The sequence below is a fragment of the Sinocyclocheilus rhinocerous genome, unplaced genomic scaffold, assembly GCF_001515625.1.
Source record: "Sinocyclocheilus rhinocerous isolate Xijiao unplaced genomic scaffold, SAMN03320098_v1.1 scaffold1646, whole genome shotgun sequence".
NCBI lineage: Eukaryota > Metazoa > Chordata > Actinopteri > Cypriniformes > Cyprinidae > Sinocyclocheilus > Sinocyclocheilus rhinocerous.
Window position 1 is genome coordinate 143,791 of NW_015644630.1, and position 26,173 is coordinate 169,963.

A 26,173-nucleotide genomic window follows, 5' to 3' on the forward strand; every position below is an offset into this window, starting at 1 on the left:
ATAAAAAGTCTACACCACTTATAAAATTGAAACTTTTAAGTGAACCCAAGTAAAATCATGTCAGATCTTTTTCCACATTTAATGTAATACTGAAATCAACAAAATTCATGTAACAAACAAATATAAACTTTTTTAAGGGGGAAAAAAGGAAAATGCATTCATTTCAACGAATACTGTATTGAAACACTTTGATTTTAACAACAGCAGCCAGTCTTTTTAAATAAGACTATATCATCTTCTAGATTTTTTTTTTTTACAATCTGAATAATAGTAGTAGTATTTAAGTAGTACTTGTCACGGAATGTCAGGAGAAAACAAAGTAGATCCAAGTACAGTAGTTTATTAAAGTAACAAATAATCAGAACAGAACAAAAACTAGACAAAAGGTAACTTCAAAACACAGGGAACAGAAAACACAACGTAACCCCAAACAATACTGCAGCAAAGACAGACAGTGAGAGCATGGTATAAGTAGTGATGAAATGAGTAAATTATCAACAGGTGATCATGATCAGAACAGAACGACAAAGCAAAGGACTATGGGAAACAGAGTTCAAAACATGTAACAAAGAAACAGGAAGAGCGCCCTCAAGTGGCCAGTCCAGGGCACCACAACCAGACACTGTGACATTACCCCCCCTCTACGGAGCGGATACCAGACGCTCCACCAGAACACACAAAAGTTCAGGAGGGAGGTGGAACTGAGGCGGACCAGGGGGAGGGACGGCGGGCCAGGACCATACAATGGAAGGGGGCCAGGGGACAGAGATAGACCAGGGCATGAGCACAGAACCGGCAGGGTGAAAGGCCAAGGCGGGGCAGGCAGGATGAACCAGCAAGGCCCCAACCACACGGTAACCCCAGCAGATAGCCAGGATGGAGCCGGAGGAATGAGCCAGTGAGGCTCCTGCCAAACAGGAACCCAGGCGGGCAACCAGAGCAGAGTCGGAATCCTGCCAGGCAACACTGGTGGGACAGAGAGCGGGCTCAGGAGCGGACTCAGGGGGCCCCCCAATTGGAGTGAGTTCCTTAATGAGCTCTGTGGGCTCCTGGACTGGAGCGGGCTCAGGAGTGAACTCTGTGAGCTCCCGGAATGGAGCGGGCTCTGGAGTGGACTCTGTGAGCTCCCGGACTGGAGCGGGCTCTGGAGTGGACTCTACTGTCCTCCTTCTCGCCCTCCGCCGCTTAGTGGGAGTCTGAAGGGTACAGGTGGTGGGAAAATCCCTGCGGAAGGGTTCTGATTGGACTGGTATTGCCCACTGACTTCGACCATGGAGATACTTGAAAACGTCCAAAAAGTCTGGGCAAAACCTCCAACCTCCCTTCCGTGCTGCCTCCGAGTCATCAGAGCCCGGTGTCGAGCCACTCGCTCCTTCTCTGTGGCAGGAGGGGCAATCCGCATGTCCATAGTCCCAAAAAAAAGCAAAGGCCAAACAAACTGCTGGGTCTTGTACTGGCTGCAGTATTCTGTCACGGAATGCCAGGAGAAAACAAAGTAGATCCAGGTACAGTAGTTTATTAAAGTAACAAATAATCAGAACAGAACAAAAACTAGACAAAAGGTAACTTCAAAACACAGGGAACAGAAAACACAACGTAACCTCAAACAATACTGCAGCAAAGACAGACAGTGAGAGCATGGTATAAGTAGTGATGAAATGAGTAAATTAAGTGTACAAAGGCCTCCTGTAGCGAATCGATGGGTAACAGGTGATCATGATCAGAACAGAACGACAAAGCAAAGGACTATGGGAAACAGAGTTTAAAATATGTAACAAAGAAACAGGAAGAGCGCCCTCAAGTGGCCAGTCCAGGGCACCACAACCAGACACTGTCACAGTACTAGCATGCATAATAATAATAATAATAATAATAATAATAATAATAAAGATGGTGATGATAACAATAATACCTTGTGATGACGGCAACAGTAATATCAATAATAATAAAATTAATAATAATAATAATGATGTAATAACAATAGTAATAATAATAATGTAATAATGACACATACCCAACACATACCACACCTATCCTAGCTTCTGTGTCAGTGTTCATGTTTTTTTGTTTGTTTTTTTTTTTTAGGCCATTTTAAAACATTCTTCAAAAGATGTGACATGATTTTTAAATAGATAATTTTTTTTACATCTGAAAAAGCTACAATTTTAACAGGGGTGTGCACACTTTATATAGACATTGTAGGCATCTCTGTTAAAAGTTACTCACACATCCCACACCAATATTGCTCCTTGTGTGAAGTGCACAAGAACCCCCGCCTAATTTATGGTTAATGTTCGATGTTGGCATGTTGCTAAGATAATGACTTGATCTAAAAACAAAAAAAACACAGCAAATATTGGATGTACTGTGCTTGTCACAGTCCGTTCTGGGGTTGTTATAAAGGTGCCTTAGATTTTTGGTTTCCAATTTGGAGTGCAGATATGATGCATAAAAATGCTGTCTAAGCAAGCAAGTTTAGGTTTTGGAATGTCTCCAGTGAACAGTGGCTGAAATTGTTGTGGTAGGCCTGGAGTCAAGGTGTTGTTAAATGCATAGGCAAAAGTATTCCTTCATTTCTTGTCCTATTTATTGTGCAGAGTTAACTATAAATAAGCGATTTGTCAATAAATAAACTGTTTGGTTTTACAGGGGTAGCCAACCCTGCTCCTTGAGAGCCACTGTCCTGGAAGGTTGAGCTCCAATTTTAATAAAAGCCACCAGCTAGTGGTTCAGGATTACTTGAAAATGAAAGGCATTTACAGTAGCAAGGCTGGAACTGAAGATGGCAAGAAGGTTGCTCTCCAAGCGCAGAGTTAACCCTGCTCTAATACCTAGCATACATGCCTGCAGACAATCATGCTTTTTAGAAGCCATTTCAAGAGATACAAATCAAGTATAAATGAGTTTTTGTTAGGTATGTAAACATGACCCTGCTTAAAAGAGGTACTTTTGGCTCTTAGGAATTATTTCTATGGTAATGTTAATACCATATTATAAAGTGATAATTTCACTTTACGTAATGCTATATTGACAGAATCATTACTCTTTATGTTTGGTGCAGCCTTAGCTCCTGTAGCTCTATTACCTGACGCAAATTCCTTGCTACTTTCACATCATGCCATTGATTGTCATTAAATTTCCCATTGACTTGCTCCACCAGAGCTTCAAACGCCCCAGAACCCAAATTTATGACGAGAGACACTGCTCCGTTTTTCAGTGCCAGGTTGACATAGTCAGCAGATTTTCCAGTGTGCAGCATCAGTCCATTTCTCTGCAGTGTTTTGAATGACAGCGTGATTTCATCGCTGCTGCTTTGGATCGGGCTCAGAGAAAGGTCATAGCAGAAGTATTCTAAACCTTTGAATGTCGCCACATATTCGTCCATTTCTGAAAACAAAGAAGAAAAAGACAAGTTAAAAACCTGACAACACTGTAAGCCCTAACAGTTCTATTAACTTATAAACAACATCAATATAGTACTTAAAACTTGGCATTTAGTTAACACAACAATAAATTTTGCGTTCTATTAACGAGTAACGAGGTTATAATTTTAATGGAATATAATTACTTGAGTAAACATTGCCTGTTAAATAATAATTTATGAGTATCCAGTCGTACGTAGCGTCTGACGTCATCAACGTCGTTGCAGGCTTTCAAAAAAATCAGCGGGCATGAAAGATTCGCATGCAAAATGGATATGAACATTTGATGATTTTTGCATGTACCTGCAAACCTCATCAGCGAGTCAACCGATAATTTTCACAAGTTTGGTCCTGCTTTTTGTTATAAGCGCTGTCACTTGGTAAGTAAATTGTTTTCTTTTTTATGTACCGTTGACAGTTAGCTAGCTTAGTTATCTGTTGGAAAAGTGCAACCTCATGTACACCTAATGTTTCGATTATCGAGGTATCCATGGAGAGATTAACGTAATATAACGTTAGCTTTTAGTTTATATTCTTTACACCTTGACTATAGATTAGCAGGTGTTAGCGTTAAAGTAAATGTAGTGAGCATGACAACCGCGTGGTGTATTTTTCGGGTCACAGCATTGTCTGAAAAAAATACAGCAGCTTGGTTCTTTTACTAAAGTTAGCCGTGAAACGTGACCTTTTTATTGTTCAGTGCCTTTTTGGAGGGAGTCATCCTGATTTGTGGAAGGCATGCAGTTAATTCTTCATCATTTTACATATGAGCATTGCAGTGTGAAATTAGTAAATGAGCAGTATAAATTAGCCTATGGTTAGTGAAGACGTAAAGTTAATGACGGCATGACAACATATTTACAGCTTTCACAACGTAGGTAGGCTACCTGATATTAAATGAGCATGTATGACTGATTATGTTTGTGATAAATGTCAAACAAACAATGTATTAAGCTTCTATTTGTGTTCTTATTCTTTTTTGTAGGCTCAAGTGGAGGGCAAGTGGTGTGGCATCTGCATTGACATCTGGGTACGATTTATGCTGAAATACAACTGGTAGTTGAATGCTTAAAAATAATGCAGCCTTTTTGAGCCTCATGATATTCATGAACAGTGAATTTACATTTTTTTGTGCACAGCAAATGTGGAACTCGATGCCTGCTGATTCTAAAAAGTGTTTGGTCCTGCTTTTTGTTACAAGTGCTGTCACTTGCTAAGTAAAGCGTTTTCTTTTTTTATGCACCGTTGACAGTCAGTTAGCTTAGTTATCTGTGGGTAAGTGTAACCTCATGTACAGCTAATGTTTCAAGTATTCTAATGTTCTAGTATTATTACTAGAGTTACACAACATATCCTTTGTTTGATTAGTTTCCTGTACTGACTGCAGAGAACAAGTGTCAAAATATGTCTACAAAAATTATTACTTTTGATTTGTTAATCCAGGAGGAACATGATGTCAACATGAGACGCACTTTGTCCCTTCGTGCACTTCCTGTGTACCTACGTGAGAATGATTTGGAGTTCTTCAAGACCTTCGATGCAAGCCCTCTTAATATCAAATAATACAAACATATAAACAAACCTAAATGTGTGCACATTAAAGGGTTATTAGTGGTTGTAATCATTTGTTCCTTTTGATGAATGGAAACAACCTATGAAGTAAAGGGGACAAATTCACAGCACTGTTAGGATTTCTGACATGGATATCTTCTATAAGGATAGAAGTCATCCATAAACTGTTGCAGCCTCATGGTACTGTAGCTTTTATAGAATATGAATGTTAAGTGAATGCTACATTTGAAAAGATTTATGTCACAGCCAGTATTGATAGGAAAAGAGATTACTACCACCTCCGTACCTTACTTACCTAACCTTCAGTATACTGTACATATTGCCATGTGAGTGATGCAGAAAAAAAGAAGGGAGAAACAATAAGCATATAGTATATGACTTGTGACCTTGGTTCTGAAACTCTCCTGATAATTGCATTGATTACATTTTGCAGCAAGAAGAGGAGCCAGATATCTGCGACACTACTGTTGCTCTCCTGACATCTGGGACAGACCCCTTCAGTGCTGAGAAAGTCTTCGTTGTACTTGAGGGGAACATTGTTTTGAGGGATCTTCCCAGGTTGGCTGAGGCATTTGTATTGTTGTTTGGCCTTATCTATGCTTTCAATTTGGAGTATCATCACATTCATTCAGAAAATGCTGGTGTGTTTAGATGACAGCAAACCACTGAAACCATCCCTGCTGAATTTGAAAAATGTTTTGTTGAAGTAGGCATCAACGTAATTATGCAAGCATTCTTGTGCTAGTTCTTGTTCTTGGTCAAAGTAACAGCACAAAAGATGATTGGGGCATCATCTTTCAAGGCACATAAACTGCCTGGAGATGATGGCTGTCTTTCTAGTTTTGATACACTTCCTCCCAGACCTGAGGGACCATCATGTGCTTGTCCGCACAGACAACACATTGGTGGTCTTTTACATAAATCATCAGGGAGGTTTGTGGTTGCACCCACTTTACAAACTGGCACATCAGATCCTTCTGTGGTCTCAGGGCAAGCTTATCTGCTTGGCCCTCATTTATCTGAGCACACAAATCAACTTACAACAGGGTTCATGTGTAGTTCATGAAACATTCATATACCGCCAATCCCATCGTATGAATGACGAATGAATCGTCATATAAAAATCACACCTCTAAAAACACCCTGGTTTAGAAGCCTTGTCCCTAGAGTTTACGACATGGAGAAACGTAACCCAGCCAAGAAGAGGAAGCAGGCTAATCTCATAAAGGAGGAAGAGAATTTGATCTTACCCTAAAAACACACTTACCTCAAAATTGCAAACAATTAAATTATTATGTAAGTATTTATTTCAAGAAAATACTTTATTAATATGATACACCGTCAATGGAATGTTTTACCATTGGCAATGCATTTTCAAATGAATATGTGGCTTCTAGGGATGACCATAATTATTATGTTAACTGTTAACTGACAGTAAGAATTTTAACCAATTAATACTATCAGTTAAACAGTTTTAAAAAAGCAATTTAAAGAAACTAGCTACACACATCCGTCAAAATTGTTTTATTGAGAGAAATAAAAAAACAAAAAAAACAATGCAACGCTCGTTCTCGTTATTTCGGGGAACTAGGGTTAAGTTAGTAACCGAAGCGTTCCCCATCGAAACAGTCTCTCACATTCCATCTATCACACTTGGGGAACAATATACCATAGTGTCATGCTATAAGCGCAGAACGGAAGCCGTCCTGTGTGCCTAGCCCTAGGGCGCCACCATGGAGGCCCTAAGAAACATAGACTAATTATTGATGATTGGGCCACCGGCTGGAGCATTCATTCAAGACAGTCTAGACCACTTACTAGCGTGGGAAGACAATTAAGCAGACAAGTTCCATGCCTGAAGAGCAGGGATGTACAGGTTATAAAACCTAGCAAAGGTAGAAGGCGACGACCAGCCTCCACTGAACCAAGTCCAGGAGGAGGCCATCCCCCTAGTGGAGTGGGCCCTCACTCCAATGGGGCACTCAGAGCCCACGGAGGCATAAGCCAGGGCTATCACATCAACTATCCCTTGGGATAATTTCTGTTTTCTAACTGGCAGCCCTTTAGAACTCCACATAAATCCTGAGGGCCCAGACCGGGAAAAGTAAGTTAGATCCCTGCTCATCATAGGTAAGAGCTAACAGGGTGATGACCTGTGCTCTGAACTGAGTAGAGAGCACTTCAGGTACATAAACTAACTTGGGTTTGAGGACAACCTTACAGTAATTTGCCCCAAACTCCAAACGGTAAGCTCTCAATGAGAGCACTTGCAAGTCTTAACCCTCCGGGGTCTGAGGGGGTTTTGGGGCCCTGGAGAAGAACTGACATACCCTGACATTTGTACTTTTTTCAGTTTCTAAATATATTGAATATATTAAACACTGTATTCAGCACAAACTAGGTTACAATAATATGTGAGCAGCATGTATGTACAAGTTTGTACTTTTGAAAAAAAAAAACATTTATGCGTGTTTAGTAAAAAAAGTATTTTTTAGGTCACTAAAATAAGGCACATACATAAAAAATACATAAAACACATTTAGAATTTTTTTTTCAAAAGACTTTTGAGAACTGGATGTGGTAGACTAGAATTTTTGCTACAAAATGATGTGAAATCATCCTGCTCAATCATTCACAAAAAAAAAACAATACAATATATTGATCTAACTTTTGTAAGACATGTTTTGTGTCACAAAGGCGGTATGCGAGGGAGTGACAATGACCATGAGTATTTATGTGATTCACACCTGAGAGACCTAATGGTTCATCACTGTGACTGTGACTGTGAAGCAGGTAAGAAAGAAGGTGAGGAGATTAAAATAATGGGGTATTTGATTATTTGTATCTTATTTACAGCACAGTATATTCAAAATATGCATTATGAAGGTCAAAGATTTAAGCACAGAGATGTGAACAGACTTTGTATCATTCCTGAAAACAGATCGTGTTCAACAAGTAAATCATGCCTGGTATTTCCAAAGTGTTGCTTCTTTCCATGGATTCAAGAAAAGAAAATAATTTTTTTTTTTTTAAAAGAAAGCTTATTTTACCATATTTGTAGTTTAACATCTGATGTTGGTACAGCGCAGCGCTCTCAGAGGAAAACAGTTTGAAGAGACTCAAGTGAAAGTCAGCAGGATTCATCTGTGGTACAGGTATCTGATCACTAAAAAAAAAGATCTGTGAGCACGTTGATATCAGAAGCATCTGTATGTATATATATATATATATATATGAAGAGTTTGGTTCCAAAACGCGATAAAAGCCATTTAAAAAAAAAAAAAAAGAGTTTCCGCAAAAATCAGTATTGTATCTGGTCGGTATTGAAAAGTCAATTTTTTATTTTATGCAAAATGCGATATCCGCCGAATTATTCGGTCATGTTTTCTCTCTTTCTTTCCAAACCGCGACAAACGCCAGTCTCCCTTCTCTGCAGAATGCGTTACATCCGCTCAACCATTCACAGCGCACCATTCCACGCACTGTAGACAATAATGGCGGCGCTTTGAATACACCCGGCATCCTAGTTTTCCTCATCTACTTTGTACTTTGTGATCAACAAACAAACTTAGGGCTGCACGATAAATCGCATGTGATTGTCATGCGCATCTCGTCAGTAAAGCCGGTTCTGTGATTAATAGTAAATCTCCATCACGTGCTTTCAGATGGAGCAGCTCTTAATACACAGAGCCGTAGATCACTGCAATATCGCGTTCATAATCGCAGATGAGTCGCATTCGATTATGAACGCAATATTGCGTAGCTTGTCAGTGTAAGTGTTTTTATTTATGCCATTAATGTTTTTGTTAATACAGCGTATAGCACTAGTCAACTAAATGAATGTAACATGGCAAAGATGAATGCACTTTTGGAAATTGAATAACTGTCCCCAGAACAGCGACTCGCCTGCTGGGAGACAAACAACTCTTGGTTGAGTTGATTCTGAGCTCAAGAAGCTCAGGTGGCTGAGGAGCAGCGACCTGTGAGCACAGAGCTCATGTTCTGACCGGGCTAAAACTAGCAAGTCGTCGAGGTAATTTATGATGCAGATTCCCGTTTGCTTCAGAGGGGAGAGAGGAGCCAGGGACAGTCCAAATGGAAGGACAGCAGGCTGGTAAGTCACCCCCTCCAACGCGAATCTCAAGAATGGTCTGTGATGGAGGGCTATTTGGATATGAAAGTAAGCATCTTTCAGATCTATTGATAACCAGTCCCCTGGGCAAACCTGCACAAGGATCTTAAAGTCAATATCCTGAATGGCCACCTCATTAAGGCACGATTCAGGAGCCTGGGATCGAGGGTGGGCCTGAGCCCATCATCTTTCTTTGGGACGAGAAAATAACAGCTGTAAAAGCTTGACTCGTTGTTCTCTAGTGGGACCATTTTGACAGCTCCCTTCGCCAGCAGACACTGAACTTCCGAGTGGAGAACGTGAGCATCGTTTTCCTGAATCAAAGTTTGGACCACACTTTTGAAGCGGGGAGGTCTGCGAGTGAATTGAAACATGTAGCCTCATTTTATAGTTTGCAGAACCCAACTTGACACGCCCAGGATGGCTTCCCAAGCCTGAAGCCAGGCGGCAAGGGGTCTGAGTTGTTCAGGCATCAGGTTGCTGCACGGAGGCAGGGAACTGATCACCGAGATTTTGTGAAGAGGAGAAGTGCTCTTTATAGCCAGTGGGTCCGCTATTGCAGCAGTAGTCATTTTTAACTGGAAAAATGGCTCTGTTTTTGTGTTCTTGCATTATTGACAATCCATTTTCCTGTTTAACACTGTAAAGCTGCTTTGACACAACCAGTATTGTATAAAGCGCTATACAAATAAAGGTGACTTGACTTGACTAGTTTGCTTGGGCATGTACAAAGTGAGAGGGATGGGCCCAGCGTTGACAGTGTGACCAAGCCTCCAACACTCAGAGCTGAATGGGGGATCAGAAGGCAAACGCAAGACTTCTTTGATGAAAGTCCAGCCTCAGCAGGACATAACCCTCTCCTCTTCTGTCCTGACAGATCAGGACGGTTTCTGCAGCTCAGGGTCCAATGTCACTTTGGGGAGGGGGCCCTGGCGCTTAAGAAAGGGGTAGCACTTGGTAGGCTAAGGGCACTGTCCGAGCACAGGCTTTGGCTTGGACTGAGGCTGAGCAGGCAATGGGGCAGGCTTTTCCAGGCTGTTTAGTCGGTGAAGCCTTCTGGCGACTTGAAACAGCTGCTGAGCTGGAGCGCTCAGACAGGAAGTGGCACGTGTTCTGCGACGACTTCTGAGCTGCAGTAAAATGTTTTACGAAACCATCAACAGTGGGTCCGAACAGCCCAGAGTGGTAGACTGGGGAGTCGAGGAAGGCAGTCCTGTCTGCGTTGATGATCTCCGTCAGTGCTCAAGCACCACCAGACTGGCCATTGTCCTACCATTTGCCTGAACTGTGGCCTTTGTGGCACGCAGGAACAAAACAGGAACTGAACACAATGAAAATTAAACAAAAACAGAACATAATAGTAACACTAACATTATGAACACTATAAACATATAGCCTAGGCTATATGTTTATACAGAACGTGGATTTATTTCCAATCCTGAAAACAGAACAAGAATGAAAAACATAAAGAGCTATAAAATTATAAAATTAGGCAGTGTAACTTCTGTGTTTGGCTGACTGCATTTTAGTTTGATGATGAACAAGCTGCGATGTCAAGTTAGCAATGCTTGAACTGATATGTTGTGTATGATGCACCGGTGCAATCACTTGTCCTTATAAGCTAACATTGAAAACAAAATACTCCTGCAAGTTTGGTTGTACAGGTAAGAGTAAGACATCATGTTCTGTTGTTTATGCTGCTATTTGCACATGTAAAACAAAAACCCTGGGGGGGGGGGACATTTCATTCTAACATTCTAATCTTGTCATTTAATGGTTGATTGGTTAGCAAGCATCAGTTGTCAGGAAAAATAATCAAAATGAACATCCCTAGTGGCTTCATGTGAAAAAAAAAGTGTTTTCTCTGGCAATATCATCTCTTAAGAGAATAGAAGACCTTCAGACCCTGTCGGTTGCCCTATCATGCGTAGAGTTTCCACCTGGTATGGTCAAAGCCATTCTACATCCCAGACCATGGTATATCCCTATGGTGCCCACTAATGTGGTGTGATCGATAGTGCTGCAGGACTTTTGATCTCCCCGTTTCCTGACATTGGACCAGGAAAACTAAATCTGCTATGTCAAGTTAGGGCATTGGATGCTTATGTCCACAGAGCTGCTCTATGGTGTATAACTGATCAATTGTTTGTGTGCTTTGGGTCCCCTAGACGAGGGGCCCCAGCATCCAAGCAGAGAATGAGTAAGATTACCATTGGTCAAAGCCTCAGGATTCCCTGTTCACTTCCAGGTTGAGAACGCTGTGTGCGTCTGGCTGCCACTTCGTACCTGGATTGTTTGTTTGATTGTACATGTTTTGTGTGTTTCTCGTCGGTCTGTCTGGAATCATTTGGAATATTTTTTCGAATTTCTAACTGGATTACTATTTCTCATTGTTGATTCTCTGGACTTGACTGCTTACACTAGCAAACTTCGCTACCTGTAAGTTCTGCCATTAGGCTGCTGCAAGCTCTCTGCCCTGTTACATCTTCCACCATATTCGGTTCATCAGATGGGTGAGTTACCGCTCCCTCTACCAGTTGCGCTGTTTGTCTACTGCTTGCTATCTGGTTGTGTTGTCTCCCATTTAGTTAGCTGTTTTGGTGATGTGACGTGATTTTTGCTATTGATTGGCATTACTTGCTCAGTCCAAATATGCTGCGGGCAACAGTTTTTCGCCTTTTTTCTTTTCTTTTTACTTGTCTCACATCTGTAGTGCAATATTCAATATCTACCATCTCAACAAAGAACCTTGAACTGCCATCAGCATCTTGATACTGTGACATATGAATAATGTTGGAATTCTCCATTGTCCATGTTATATACATCACTCACCACAAGTTTTTATGAGTATTCTTCGCTCCAAGCCCTAATGCTCTTCCATGCATCTGGTCTAATTATAGGAAGTCATTCAAGTCTATCTCATCGCCTCCCAGCAACACTATGCAGCACTCTCTGATCTTTCTCATTGGTAGTGATCAGCAACTTACCTCATTGTCTCATTTAAATGCCTCACATTGTCGTTTTGCACTTTTAAACTGTCGATCTATCTTGAACAAAGCTCTTTACCTCAATGAAATTATTATTGACAACAAACTTGATATTTTTCTCCTCACTCTCTCATAATTATTCTACTTTACCATCCTCCTAAGGCTTTGTCATCTCCTGTTTTCCTGCTTGGTGACTTTAATATTCATGTTCATGCTGTTTGCTCTAACTCTAATCAATTATTGTCAGTTTTTGACTGTTTCAATTTGACTCAACATGTTAATTTTTCTACTCATAAGCATAGCTATATCCTTGATCTGATTTGTACATCAGGGGCTGATATCTCTTCCATCTCTTCTTCTGACACTGGTATTTCTGATCATAAACTTATTGACTTTAGCTTAAGCTTGCCTGTGCATACAAAATGTCCTAAGACTATCATATTCTATCACAATCTTAAAACTGATATTATATTACTTTTTACTTCCATTGTTTCCTCTGATCTTTCCGAGGTCTTTGGTATCTATTCTTCCTCAATGATATTATCTAAATATCATTCTACCCTTTCTGAGATCTTGCAGGAGCATGCTCCTATTAAGACCGGAACTGTCCATTCCACCCACACTTCTCCCTGGTACACTCTTGAGCTTAGAATCCTAAAGGCTACTGGTAGACGGTTCGAGCATCTTTACAGGAAAACCAGCCTTACTATTCATTATTTAGCTTTCCTTGTACAACTTAATACATATAAATCTGCTCTGAACTTGGCTTGATCTAGTTTTGTCTCAGCTACAATCAGAAAAATCATTTAATAGGCCAAAAGCATTATTTAACACAGTAAATAAGCTCACTATCCTCCATCTCATGATGCTTTAGCTTTGGATAAATTTTGCTGTTCCCTCATGAAGTATTTACTGGAGAAGACAGATGCTGTCCACCAGTGTTTCTCTAATGAGGCTACGAAGTTCAGCTTTGTGCCCAATCTCTCTGGTCAGTCCCTGTCTGACTTTTCTCTGACTAATCCATCTTCTGTTTCTGAATAAATTTTTTGGTGAGCTAATTCGTCAACCTGTCGTCTTGATCCTGCTCCTACTACTAGATCATTCAGCGTTGCTGCACCCGAACTATGGAATTCTCTCCACTGATCTCTCCGTTATGTCAATAATATTTCTGAATTTAAATCACTACTTAAAACTCACCTGTTCTTTGAATGTTATTATTTGTAAGTCATGTCCTACATCTCTCTGTTTTCTGAATGTTATCATTCGCATTTTGTGTCCTGTGTTCTCATTGTGTTTCAATCTAATTTTTCACTTGTACTAGTGTTTGTCATTTTTCTTTATTATATTGATGCTTTCCTTTTCTAAATGTATCCTTACTGTAAATCGTCCTTGAGCATTGGAAAGGCGCTACATAAATAAAAAATATTATTATTATTATTATTATTATTATTAAGGTAGTCAATCTCTCTCTCTCACAAACAAAGCCTGTCAGTGGGAAATAACTATCCTTTCCCAACATTGAGACAGTCAGACAATGTTGGTATCTAATACCAATAATCACATAGCTTGGACTTAAAATTCAATTGTAACTTTTCATGTATTAATCATTTAGCTTCTGATTTCCAATTCAGGCTCACAGTTCAAAGGCAAAAATGACCATCAACAGAGACTATTTAAAACATAAACTAGCACGACTTTCTACTGAATATCATTATCTCCTCCATTAGTTCATGCATCAGTGAATATAAACTAACAGTGGACAACGATATGTATACAGTATTAGTTAATCATTATTAATGTAAACACCTTAATCACATTATTACCGTCGTGTAGGACTTTTCGCCGCATTTTGCGACAGGATACACACACGGCAGTGCTCAACCATTTGATGGCAAATAAAAGTGCTTCAACACTGCCATCGTCTGTATGCGCGTTCAAATAATTAACTGCACTTGAAGCTTTCATAAAATAAAAAATGAAACACCCAAAACTGTACATCCCTTACCAAAAAGTAGTATACTTCAAGTTTATTTTATTAAGTATACTTAAGTAAAGTTCAAGTATATTTTTAAGTATACTTTATGTAGCAAGTATACAAATATCAGTGTACTAGTAGTATACTTGTAAGTGTACTATTTCAATACTCCTTGGGACTAAATTGGCCCACTTTCTAGTATATAAAAGTATACTTTAAGTATAACAGTAGTAAACTTTAAGTACACAACTAGTTTACAACAATATTTTTAGCTTGTACTGCAACTATACTAAAAGTGAACTAGGTATACTGATAGTTTTCTAATTAAATACTTAGTAGCATTTTTAGTACACTTTGAAGTAGTCTTAGTAAACTACTAGTTTAGTAGTTTTATACTGCAAGTATACTCGTAAGTTTTCTTTAAATGAACTTTACATCATACTTTAAGTATACTACTATGTCCCTATTTAGGTATTAATTTTTATATATTTTGTTATATAAATATCTGAACATACAAAACACCAAAAGAAAGAACAGGGTATCTGCTTGCAAACAAAAACATTTTATTCTAGCTTCATGCATTCTTTTTTTAAACACTTGAATGTGGATAAGTTTCATAAATAAAAAATAAAGAAATAAACAACATTTTGAACAAAAAGCTGAAAAGGTAAATAATTAGATTACTGATGTCCATGTAAACGTAGTCACTGTCACTCTCACAGACCTGCTCACGCTCCCCACACTAATCACCCGCACATGTTGCCAATAAGCACCTCATCAAGCACTCTATTTTAAATGCTGCCATCACCACAGTTGTTTATCTCATTGATTTTCACACAAATGCTATACAGACTCTCCCATGTTACCTACCTGTGGATTTTCTTACCTGTGATTGTCATCAATGTTGTTGCCTCCTGTGATTGGCTACGTTTACATGCAACCAAATAATCCGTTTGTAATCGGGTTGACGGCTCAATCGGACTGAAAAGACTTCATGTAAACACCTTAATCGATCCGATTGAGCTCGATTGGAATGAAATTTCGATCGGATTGAAGGGGGTGGTTTATTCCTTTTCTAATACGATTGAGAGTGCATGTAAACACTCGATTGGATTGAACCCCGAAACTGAAAAGACTGCGCATGTGCAATGATGCAGAAATAGCATAATGACATATGACGCACGGAACGAACGGCTCTTCCTTTTGAATAAAGTCTTGTGTATATGCGTGTCCTGTCATTATAAAACTCTCCTTTCACTCGGCAACTGGAAGTGGAGCAAATAAAGAAACCGAAACGCACACATCAAACCGATCACTTTATTTAGCATTCATGTAAACACTACATTCAGATTCATCAATCGGAATGAATTCAGTCCGATTGAACCAAAATTTGTGCATGTAAACGTAGCCATTGTCTCTATTGTATTGTTATAAGGGGGAAGTCGTGGCCTAATGGTTAGAGTGTCGGACTCGTAACCCAAAGGTTTAATTTCGGCAGGAATTGTAGGTGGGGGGAGTGAATGTACAGCGCTCTCTACCACCTTCAATACCACGACTGAGGTGCCCTTGAGCAAGGCACCGAACCCCCAACTGTTCCCCGGGCGCCGCAGCATAAATGGCTGCCCGCTGCTCCGGGTGTGTGTTCACGGTGTGTGTGTGCACTAAGGATGGGTTAAATGCAGAGCACTAATTCCTAGTATGGGTAACCATACTTGGCCACATGTCACGTCACTTATTGTTGTTTCTCCATCTGAAAGGACTGTTACTCTCAGTTATGTGCATTCTGTGATTCACTGTGTTCACCTGTATTCCAGTTTACCATTATCATTCAATAAACCCAGCTTCTGAGTTCATCACAGAAGACCTGACCCAACATGAACTCAGCAGGGTTTTCCTATGTCACCTCGATAATGCCCTGCTCTTCATCCACCAAGATGGCCATCCCCTGTAAGACTATATGGAGGTGTTCCTTGAGATTTGCCCCTGGGTGTCCAGGAATGATAGAACTCTCAAGGTGTGTTTTTGGAGTGCTCTAGCTCAAACGATGCCAGTAGGAAAGACCACCTGCATCCTGACAGTATTTGGACTATGCACCATGGATGAGTGGCTTATCCTTTACTGACGGTGAAGTGGTTATCACCATTCAACCACAGCCCTCCCAGCCTCCTCCTATCTTTCTGGTGTCACTGGTCCTCATCAAGTTCTACTACTTCTCAAAAATCCTCTCTAGTTTGTCACCACTTATCAACATATCCATCACGGAGCCAGAGCCTGACACTATGTCTGTCCCAGAGCCAAAGCCCGCTGGCCATGTCTGCCCCAAAACAGGCAGGTGAGAAGCTTTTGTTAGACTTTGCCAAACAACCAAACCTCTTTCTCCTCTGCCAATCCTGTCCAGCTGGTTAGATGTCCCATCCCATGCTCCCTCATCTCAGCCATTAGAGGCCTTTCCAAGCTTCCAAGATTCTGTCCAGCTCCTCGGCTCCTGCTTCTCCTCTGCTCCATTCAGCTCCCTGGCTCTGCGCCTAAGTCCTCAACTCCTTAAGCTCCACTGGGCTCCTCATTCACACCAGCTCCACCTTGAACTATCGAGCCCCCGGCTCCTCCACGATCCCTTGATCCTGCAGCTCTGCCTTGGTCCAGCGGTGTCACTCTGTCTCTCTGCCCCTTTAGCTCCTTGTCTTAACCTCTCCTGGTGCCACCTAGATTTTTTTCATATGGAACCACAAAGAAACAACATCAGGGCTCCACCCTGGCTCCTCCCTCCATCAGTCTGCTCCAGACTGATCAGCCACACCTGTTGTCAATCAACATCTCATCAAGCACTCCATTTAAACCTTGCCATCGTCACAGGTGTTTGTGTGGTCTCGTCAGTGTTCACATAAAGACTGTACAGACTCTCTCACGTTAGGCTGGCCGCACATTAGCTGATTTTAAGCCTGATTTGCATCCCCTGAACGATCGGGGGGTGTGGCCCGATTCGCGGCTTGTCACAAAAAAATGTTGTCCAAAAAATCCTCTATTGTGTGGTGTCATTACGATTATTTATCTGCTCCCGATCGAGATGGAGCATCCCCGAACTCAAATCGTAAATATCAAACATGTTTGATATTTACAACTCTTGATCAGGCTGCCTCTGACGTGATACCCGCGATAGCCAATGAGAGCGAGCAAGTGTCACCTACCGGATGTTGCGTGCTTCTATAGCTGAAACTTGGCAGCCACAAACATGACATGTAACAGAGAACATCACCCATATTCTTTTTTTATACTTTGTTTTTCACTGTAAAACAGAATGCGCGCCAGGAGAGCCAGCTGACAACGTTGATTGTCCTCGATTTGTTTTTCTTCTCTAGTCACGTTTGATCTCGCGAGTGTCTGTGAGAGCATGTGTCACTGTGAAATCGTTCCGACAATCAACAAGTGTGTGGTCTTGTGGTCTGGTCGAATCATCTAGTGTGTGCGTTCAGAGGATTATAAGGCTAAAAATCGGTTGAACTGTCTTCATGTCTGTGGTCTCCCATGGTTTTAAAAAATTTTTACGATTTGAAAATCGTCTAGTGTGTGGCCAGCCTTACCTGTGGACTTACTTCCCTGTGATTATCTGTATCATTGTTTCTCCATCTGAAAGTAAAAGTTACCTTTAGTTGCATTCTGTGCATTCTGGGTTTCATTGTGCTTACCTGTTCACTCATCTGCATTCCTGTCCTTACCATTATCTTTCTATAATCCCATCTTCTGTTTCTGCCTCTGAGTTACCATGACATAGCTCAGGAGGGCAGCATATCCTTCTGAGCCTTTTAGTATGAATATTCCATATCCTACCTGCCTGCTAAAGGCATATGCCAAATTAAAATATTTTAATAGTTTTACATTTATTTTCGATAAAGGTTTACAACAGCAATCAAATCATTTTATCTAATCTAATACCTATGTCACATTAGGACACAAATCAAAGGCAAAATTTCCACTCTCAATTCTCACTCCTCATATGACAGGCATACTGAAAGACAAATGTGCCACCATTGAAAAAAATGTTTGCTTGAGAAGCTCTATTTGTAACTTATAATCCATTGTAGTACATGAACATATTGCAATAATTATTTGTCATTAATATGTTTACACTAACTCCATCTCACCTGACGTGTTCACAGACATGATACACACACAAATACTGACATGCAAGAATATAAAAACTAAATGAAGTGAATAAAAACAGGTCTTTTCCAGTGTCCATGTAATTGTGTACAGCTATTTCTTAGATATTTTCCAACCTTAAAAGCTATTTTGAGGGAGAGGACAAGCCAGCTATTTGTATGTGAATTTGTGTATTTGCAGTGTATGTTATGTAAGGTTATTTTGTTTGTATGGTTATGTAATTTTTGTGTTTCTAGGACTCCCTCGAAAATTAGATGTTACATCTTACCCATTTCAATAAACAAATAAAAATATTTACCCTTTATGGAAAATAAACGGCCATTCAGATGAGAAATTTGCATTAAAAGTTGTAATGTGTGATTTGTAATATGAATTACAAGGTTTTTTTTTTCTTCAGCAAATAATTGTTGGTGTGTTTTTGTCCATCTAAAATGAAACCCATGTATGAAAACCTATGTTTCCATCCACCTAATTGTGTGCTGATTTTGGGATATCGCATAAATAAATAAAAAAACGCTGAATAGAAACATCAAGATGCGCATAAATTCTAAAAATGTGCATTAAAAAATGATGCGCTCAACTAAGATACATTTTTAATCTGATAAGAAAACATTCTGAAATGCCTGAGCTAAAGTCTGTTGTCAAAGAGGTTCAGTATAATAACCTCTCAGAACTGTCTCACACGACTGTGCTCCCAAACAACAGGCATCTGCCTCTGAAAGCAAGATAAAACATGACTGCGTTTAATGCGTTTCATCTGCGCGCTCTGAGGCGCAAGTAAGTATTTATTAAATACAAAAACAAGACCCAAAATGGTTTCTCCAACTGCAGCAAATTACTTTTTCTTAGTGATATTTGGTGCCAGTTCAGGAAGTGATGATTTTGTTCTCTTAGTTTCGCTGGATGCAAATGTTTTATGCGATATTCCAATTTTGCACTTAAGTTACATTCACAACTTTGGATGGAAACATAGATAGTGGTAGATGTGGTGGGGTGGGTCTGGATAGGGCACCATTGTACAGATCCTGGAACTTCTGCTGGAGTAGAATAACATCTTATAATAGCACATTCAGAGGATCTGTAACTCTAGATCAAAAGGGGACATGCTCTGCTACTGGTGAATAAATACAGTCTGTCAGAATCTTAATGTCCAAATCATGAATAACCCCAGTGACCAGAAACAGCCCAACAATTAATTCATTAAGTAGGTCTTGAGAGGACAAGAAAGGAAAGGAGTGGAAAAGAAATAGGGGCCATACCTTGGTCGCCCATCATCAGGTGTGCCAGACCTTAAAGGAAAATAAAAGCACAGTCAGCAAAGAATACGGGCCTGAATAAACTGGGACCATGTAATCAACAATGCTTGAGGGTGTGATTAAAAAAAGAAAAGCATTAATTTTCTTTTGTCTCAAATATATGTAGTCACAATTTTACAGAGATACACAAATAGAATTTTATAAAAATCCACGCGAGATTGAGCGTTATAGTGTTTTACTCCAAGTAGCGGGTGTTCTTATGAAGGCTGTGATGCAGGACTCCCTTATCCATGGTATGACCTTGAGTGGCTGAATGCTTTTCAAAAATGTGGTTGCAAAAATATGTGAAAAGACACCAACGCTATTTTTTTGTACTAATCAGAATAATCACATCTAACTATGAACTGTTTATAGTTGCCAAGCAGTGTTTACCAGAAGCGACCCTGAACTTGTATATTATCCAGAGAGAACCAATTCTGGATGAACACTCATAATTCTTTTAATTCTCATAATGTCCTGTTCTATTTGTGATGTTGTCATGATCACCAGCTGGAGTGACCTTGATAGCCACCAGAGGGCACTCCATCCCATACCTTTGCCACTCTATCCTGGACTGCATTTCCCATAACCCATGGCCCGGACTCATCATGACCCATTGTTTGCATCTGTCTAATTAGCACGGTTAGCTCACCCTATATAAGCCCGGTTCTCAATTTCACTTTTTGCTAAGTCTTGTATGTGTCATTACTGCAATTCTAAGACTTGTATCCTGGTTCCCCTGTGTCTTGGTTTTCTGGATTACTCTTGTTTGCCTCAGACCCTTACTCTGTCGTTGTTTTGCATTGCCTGTTTGTGTATGACCTTTGCCTGCCTGTGGATTACGTTTGTGGACTACCCCTTCAATAAACTACTGCATGTGGGTTCTCTACCTACTTCGCAACCTTTGGGTTACGAGTCCGACTCTCTAACCATTAGGCCACGACTTCCCCGATGTACTACATACAAACATATGTACTACATACAAACATACAAATATGTATGTATGTTTTGTACAAATACTTTCATGAGACCAGGCTGATTATTGTGGTGTAATTACAGTATGTCAGATTTTATGTTTAGTCAAAGATCTGGCTACATGAGTTATCTGATTCCTCCTTGTGCTCAAAGTGTCTCTGCCATTGGAAACAAAAATATCCTGTAGTTCACAGTGTGTTCGAGAGTGTTTGATTTACCAGCAGCTCTCTCTGTTTGATTCTCTCTTTTGATAAATTGTTTATTCTCCACAGGAGAAGGCAAGTCTCATCTCAACAGGGTTCTTATGAATGCAGAATCTGGTAATCTATGACTGCAAGAGTAAAGGTTGAACATAATGTAATTTTTGATATCTAGAATTACAACACAGAGCAGTGCATCGAAGTAATTATTTTAGCAAAGCAAAGAGATGTGTGTGTGTGTGTGTGTGTGAGAGAGAGAGAGAGACTCCAAAATCCTATAATCCTTTCGTCTGATCATAGTAATGTAAAAGCTTTTTAATAATTTAACGGAGAGTTTGAATTTCAAATAATAAGCAACATTCTGTGTTTTTTAGAATATATCCTAGATACACAGACAAGCAGTTCAATTCGTCAGCTCTTTAATTGATGTAGATATTGATCTAACTTACAGAATGAATTCTCAGTTCTTGAAAAGTAAAATAAAACCTCAGATCTTTATAACATAAAAAGCACAAAAAATCCCAGTATTATTTTTTTTCCTATGACCTTGAACCAAATAGTTTGAACAAAAGAGTCATGTAATATCATGTTGTGACATGACTAGGCAAATAAATAACTCTGTCCATCATACTAGAGTTGCTGTTGAAATTAGTGCATAAATCGTATTATCATTTTTCATTCATATTTTAAATTCAGTTAGGACACTTTCATTAGTTTATTCAATGGAAGCAGTATCTTGGCCTTGGGCATTTCAAAACCAGCTTTCATCTTTTCAGCTGGAGCCATTTGTGTATATAATAACTACATCAGTCATGTACATGAATTTATTTAATTAATTAATTGATTATACACAGTCACTACAGACATACCCCAAAGTGGAGGTACTGTAGCATTTTGAGTGTCACTCAGTGGAGTTCTCTTGCTTGCATTGTACACACACCACAATGGTAACACCCAAAAGTCTAATATAAAAGTAACTCTTCTAAATCTCAACTTAACGGAATATTAGCTTAAAAACTCATGAAGTAACACAATTTAAATATTTTCAAGAAGTCCCATTCAAAGTTTTCTGGAAACTAGAAATCTGCTTACACCTACCCCTATTTTGTAAAGTAGATTGCACACAATAAAATTGTGACAAAATATTCAATAATCATTTTGCATTAGCTCATTTAAATGTAAGCAAACTGAACAAACAGCAAACATCCTCATTTGAGGGGAATGGTTAAATCAAATTAACACTTTTTTTTTTACATTTGGGAGGATCTAAGAAGTGGATAGTAGTGGTCACAAACTTTCATGCTTTCATGCAAAAGTTTCATGCTTTCTTTTATTCTACTACCTGCCTGAGGGGGTGCCGATGAGCCACTCCCTAGGTATAAACAGGTACGGGTAGTAGAAGAAGTCAGTTCTGTAATGGAGCAGACATGGGGTGCTTCCAGAGATTGGGTGCTTCTCAAACGGAAGGATGCATCCTACCGAGGCTGCGGCCTTCCTAGTTCAGTCCTTCAGAGGCTTGTAGGCTAGAGTCCTCCTCGGCATTAAACGCTAGAATGAGACAGTCTAGTAAGTGTGCGTGGCTATGTCACATATGTTCCCGCCCTCACCGCCACGGCACGAAAATACTAATAAAACGTAGTTTTGGAAAATACTTTGTATTACAAATCATTACATTATTTGGCTTTCTATTAATTCAATACAATGAATCACAGCCGTCTAGTCAACCGGTGGCTTACATTATTGGCAGTTTAGCGTTTAGTGAGTAATTTACACCAAAACAAAAAATAACATCTATGCTTTCATGTCCGAAAACATTATTTTTGTCTTACATTTCATAATAAATTCAGATAAGCTCAGTACTGAATCGGTTTTCGTCAGTTTATTTTCATGAAATGGAATGGGTACAAAGGATTGTGGGTGATTGAAAGTCGCAAAGGATACATCCCATGAATCCTTCAAATTCAACTGAATGAAGGACGCGAAACAAAGGCTTCCTTCCAAAGATCCTTCCAATTGAGGTGGATATGCAGCCTTCGGAGGATACAGCTTTCCATTTGAGAAACACCTATTGTCTTACTATTGGGAGATGAGAGGGTCTGTATTACTTACTATTGGAAAAGCGTAACGGTCAACTCGGATCACGTGAGCCTTAATAACCAATCACATTACAGCATTGACGTCATTGAATCTCAGTCAGAGTTGTGCGACGCTCAATCGCCATTTACGTTTACCATAGGAATAAATGAGAAGTGCTGTAAGCTGAATCCCACTTGTCGCAAAAAGTCTGTGACTTCTCTTATAAAACAGCATTTTTTTTGGTGTAAACTCTAAAAATAGTTCAATCCAAAAGTATTGTTTAGTGTAAAACACGTTGAAGATTAGCTGATAGGCTGTTGATTCATTAAATAATAAGATGTTTCCTCTAAAAAGCTGTTGATTCAGCGTAGTGAAGCCTCTTCTCCACTGACATCCATTCAAAAAAAACTACCTCTGGTCTCCTTTCCCACGTACTGGCAAACCGGAAGCGTTAGCATTAGCCGTTATGCTTTTTTGGCTAAAGGTTGCAGGTTTGCCTTCTAGTGGCTTTGGTGCTTCTCAATATCCCTCCTCGTTTCCTCGTTCCTCCGTCCTCCATCCTATGACCCGGAAACCGATCGAGCTCAGCCATCTTGAAGGACATCTCAATTCTCTAAATGCACCGCGGGGAGGCGAGGATCGAGGATCGAGGAGGCTTCCTGAGGACCTATGAGCGAGGATACACAGAGGTATCCTTTGCTGATGTGTTTTTCATTGAAAAACCTGACGCATGTATAAATTCTCCTCCCCCTTCACATCTGTTGTAGTAATTTTAATTTATATTTTACCTTTGCAGTTTAAATAAACCATACATGTCATATATTTCAAACAGGGCATCTTGCTTTATTAATATTTATTATGAATGTCTTAAATAACACACTTTAACAACAGAAGGGCAGATCCCTTTAGCGCAGCTGATGATGCTTTGAAGTGATGCTAAAGGGAGCGAGGATATATCATTTCACTTGATTCAATTCCTCCATCCTCTCCTCTTTTCCTTGCGCCCTTCCCTCGCATCCTGAAGGGGTGGAGCTAAGACGCGAGGAAAGGATGTGACGAAAGGAAACGAGGATGCACAAATAAGAATTGAGAAGCACCCTTGGGCTGCGTTCCACTTTGCTTTTAGACACACACTCGCAAGCTTCCCCAAAGCACTCCCCCTCAAGAGGATTCCCATCGCCATTTTGAAGTGCGCTCCACTTTGTGAAGTTGACAAGAGACGTTTAAATGGACAGACCGTCGACCCCTTGATTTTGACCGAGGGAGCAAGTCTACTTCATATACATGCTTCACGTACACTTCAGAAGTCTCCATATACCACAATGCAACATTGTGACAAAACCGCAGATTGTAGCAGGGCATTAAAAAAAACAAAATGAAACACAGCTATGGTCTGTCCCAGGGGTGTCCAATCTCGGTCCTCTGTCCTTTCCAATTCTACTCGTTTGCTGTCCTGGTTGGGAAACTTTATTGTTTTATGCACAATCATGAGTAAGTGTTGTTTTCTTTGCTTGTGTATATATTGTTCGGTTGGTTTATTTCTATATTTTTTTATTTTTTAATGTGGTTTATTTACCTTGTAGAAGGACAAACTCAGTCCTGGAGGGCCACTGTCCTGCAGAGTTTAGCTCCAACCTGCCTCAACACACCTGCCTGAAAGTTTCTAGTTTGCCTAGTGAGTCCTTGATTGTGGACTTTGTGATTGTGATTGTGGATTGTGATGTGTTTAATTAGGGTTGGAGCTAAACTCTGCAGGACGGTGGCCCTCCAGGGCTGAGTTTGGACACCCTTGATCTTATATCATAATGAATGTCTAGGTCTAAGCTGATGTGCACTTCTGAGAGTATTACTGTAACTGTTTCGACTCTTGTTGATCAGTGAGTTTGGACTTTGTCACAAAGAGGTTGTAAAAGACAGACATTTTTGGAATTTAGATTTTTTTTTTTTGCACTGAGGATTATATTTTCACTGGGAAAAGACTTTTGGGATTTAAAGCACAAACTTGTGATTTCAAGGAAATTTTGGTTTGCATGTGCTGTGGCAAGCCGTTGATTATCCCGCTTATTCCATGGTCATTTGCCAACATTGACAACTTAAAGCTGTTTATGATGTTAGCAGTGCAATATTTAACCGGAAGGGTAAAAATGACGGTTATTTTTGTCAGTTATGGCTCGTTAGCTCTAGCATTCTGCCCGCTTTAAATCCGATACAGAGATGAAATAGTGCGGTAAGACCACATTTATTTGAATGAATTATCGATCGAGAGAGATAGAGAGATGACAGTTGTGTGTGTGAATTACCTGCATCTGTGCGTCTCTCTCTACAAATAATGAAGCTGTTTAGTTAATTCGATTTTACCGATCTAGTATCTATGCTACTTTATTAATAAATGTCGCGGGGCAGCACCGACAATAAGTTTCTGTGTGTGCACAGTGCGATCTGCAATCTCCGACCTCTCTCCCTCTCACTGGGCCTCATTTACGAAACGAACGTACGACAGAAAATTGGGCGTACGGTCCTTTCAACGCAAAACTTGGAATTTATCAATATGGACGTGAGCGGTGGCTACGGTCAAATCTCACATCTGGTCTCAGCTCGTGTACGCAAGTTTTTGAATTACCTGAACTTGCGCACAGCATCGTAAATACGGTGGAGAATTGTAGAATGACAGCATTTTGTTCATTTTTATTTTCCTGACCGTCAAACGAAGTTCATTAGTTGATCGTTAACCAGTAAGATTAGAATGTCTTTTTTTGGGGGAGGGGTATACAGGGGCTTTAGCTTTATATGCATGAATAGCAGCGTAAACAAGACCATGAGGATTAAATCGTCACATCATGCACCTGCAGCGCTTCTGTGAAAGGAGAAAAATAGAAATTAAGTCTATAAAAGGAATAAAATAAATAGGAGCACACAAAATAGCCTATATAATAGGCTATAATATAATTAACAGATTAACAAAAGGGGGGGAAAAAACACTGCACAACAAGGCTACGCTCATTTTTGTGACACTCATAATGCATTTTATTTATATCTTTATTTGATTTAATCCATCTGATCACAAAGGCGCCTCACGCACACACAAACAACATTAGTTCTACCGTTGCCTGACATTTCAGCCATTCATCATCAAACTAAAATGCAGTCAACCAAACATAAAAGTTATACTGTTTATTTTAAAAGGCCCGCTGTAAAATCAGCCTGACATTTCAGCCATTCATCATCAAACTAAAATGCAGTCAACCAAACATAAAAGTTATACTGTTTATTTTAAAAGGTCCGCTGAAAAATCAGCGTGCAGAGACCAAACAAACATTTTTGCGCATGTAAAGGATTTTACACGGATATTAGAACATGAGTGAAGTATAAAGCCATGTTTAG

At 39.8% G+C, this 26,173-nt stretch overlaps 1 protein-coding gene across 1 annotated transcript in view; it reads right to left on the reverse strand.

Moving 5' to 3' along the window:
• LOC107758571 (neurexin-1a-like) overlaps positions 1 to 26,173 on the reverse strand; it is a 171,783-nt gene that overhangs the window by 126,077 nt on the left and 19,533 nt on the right. The window contains exons 3-4 of the mRNA XM_016576342.1: positions 19,506 to 19,535; positions 3,086 to 3,387 (exon numbers count right to left, since the gene is read on the reverse strand). Of these exons, the coding sequence (XP_016431828.1) occupies positions 3,086 to 3,387; positions 19,506 to 19,535 (332 nt within the window). The remainder of the gene's footprint in view (positions 1 to 3,085; positions 3,388 to 19,505; positions 19,536 to 26,173) is intronic.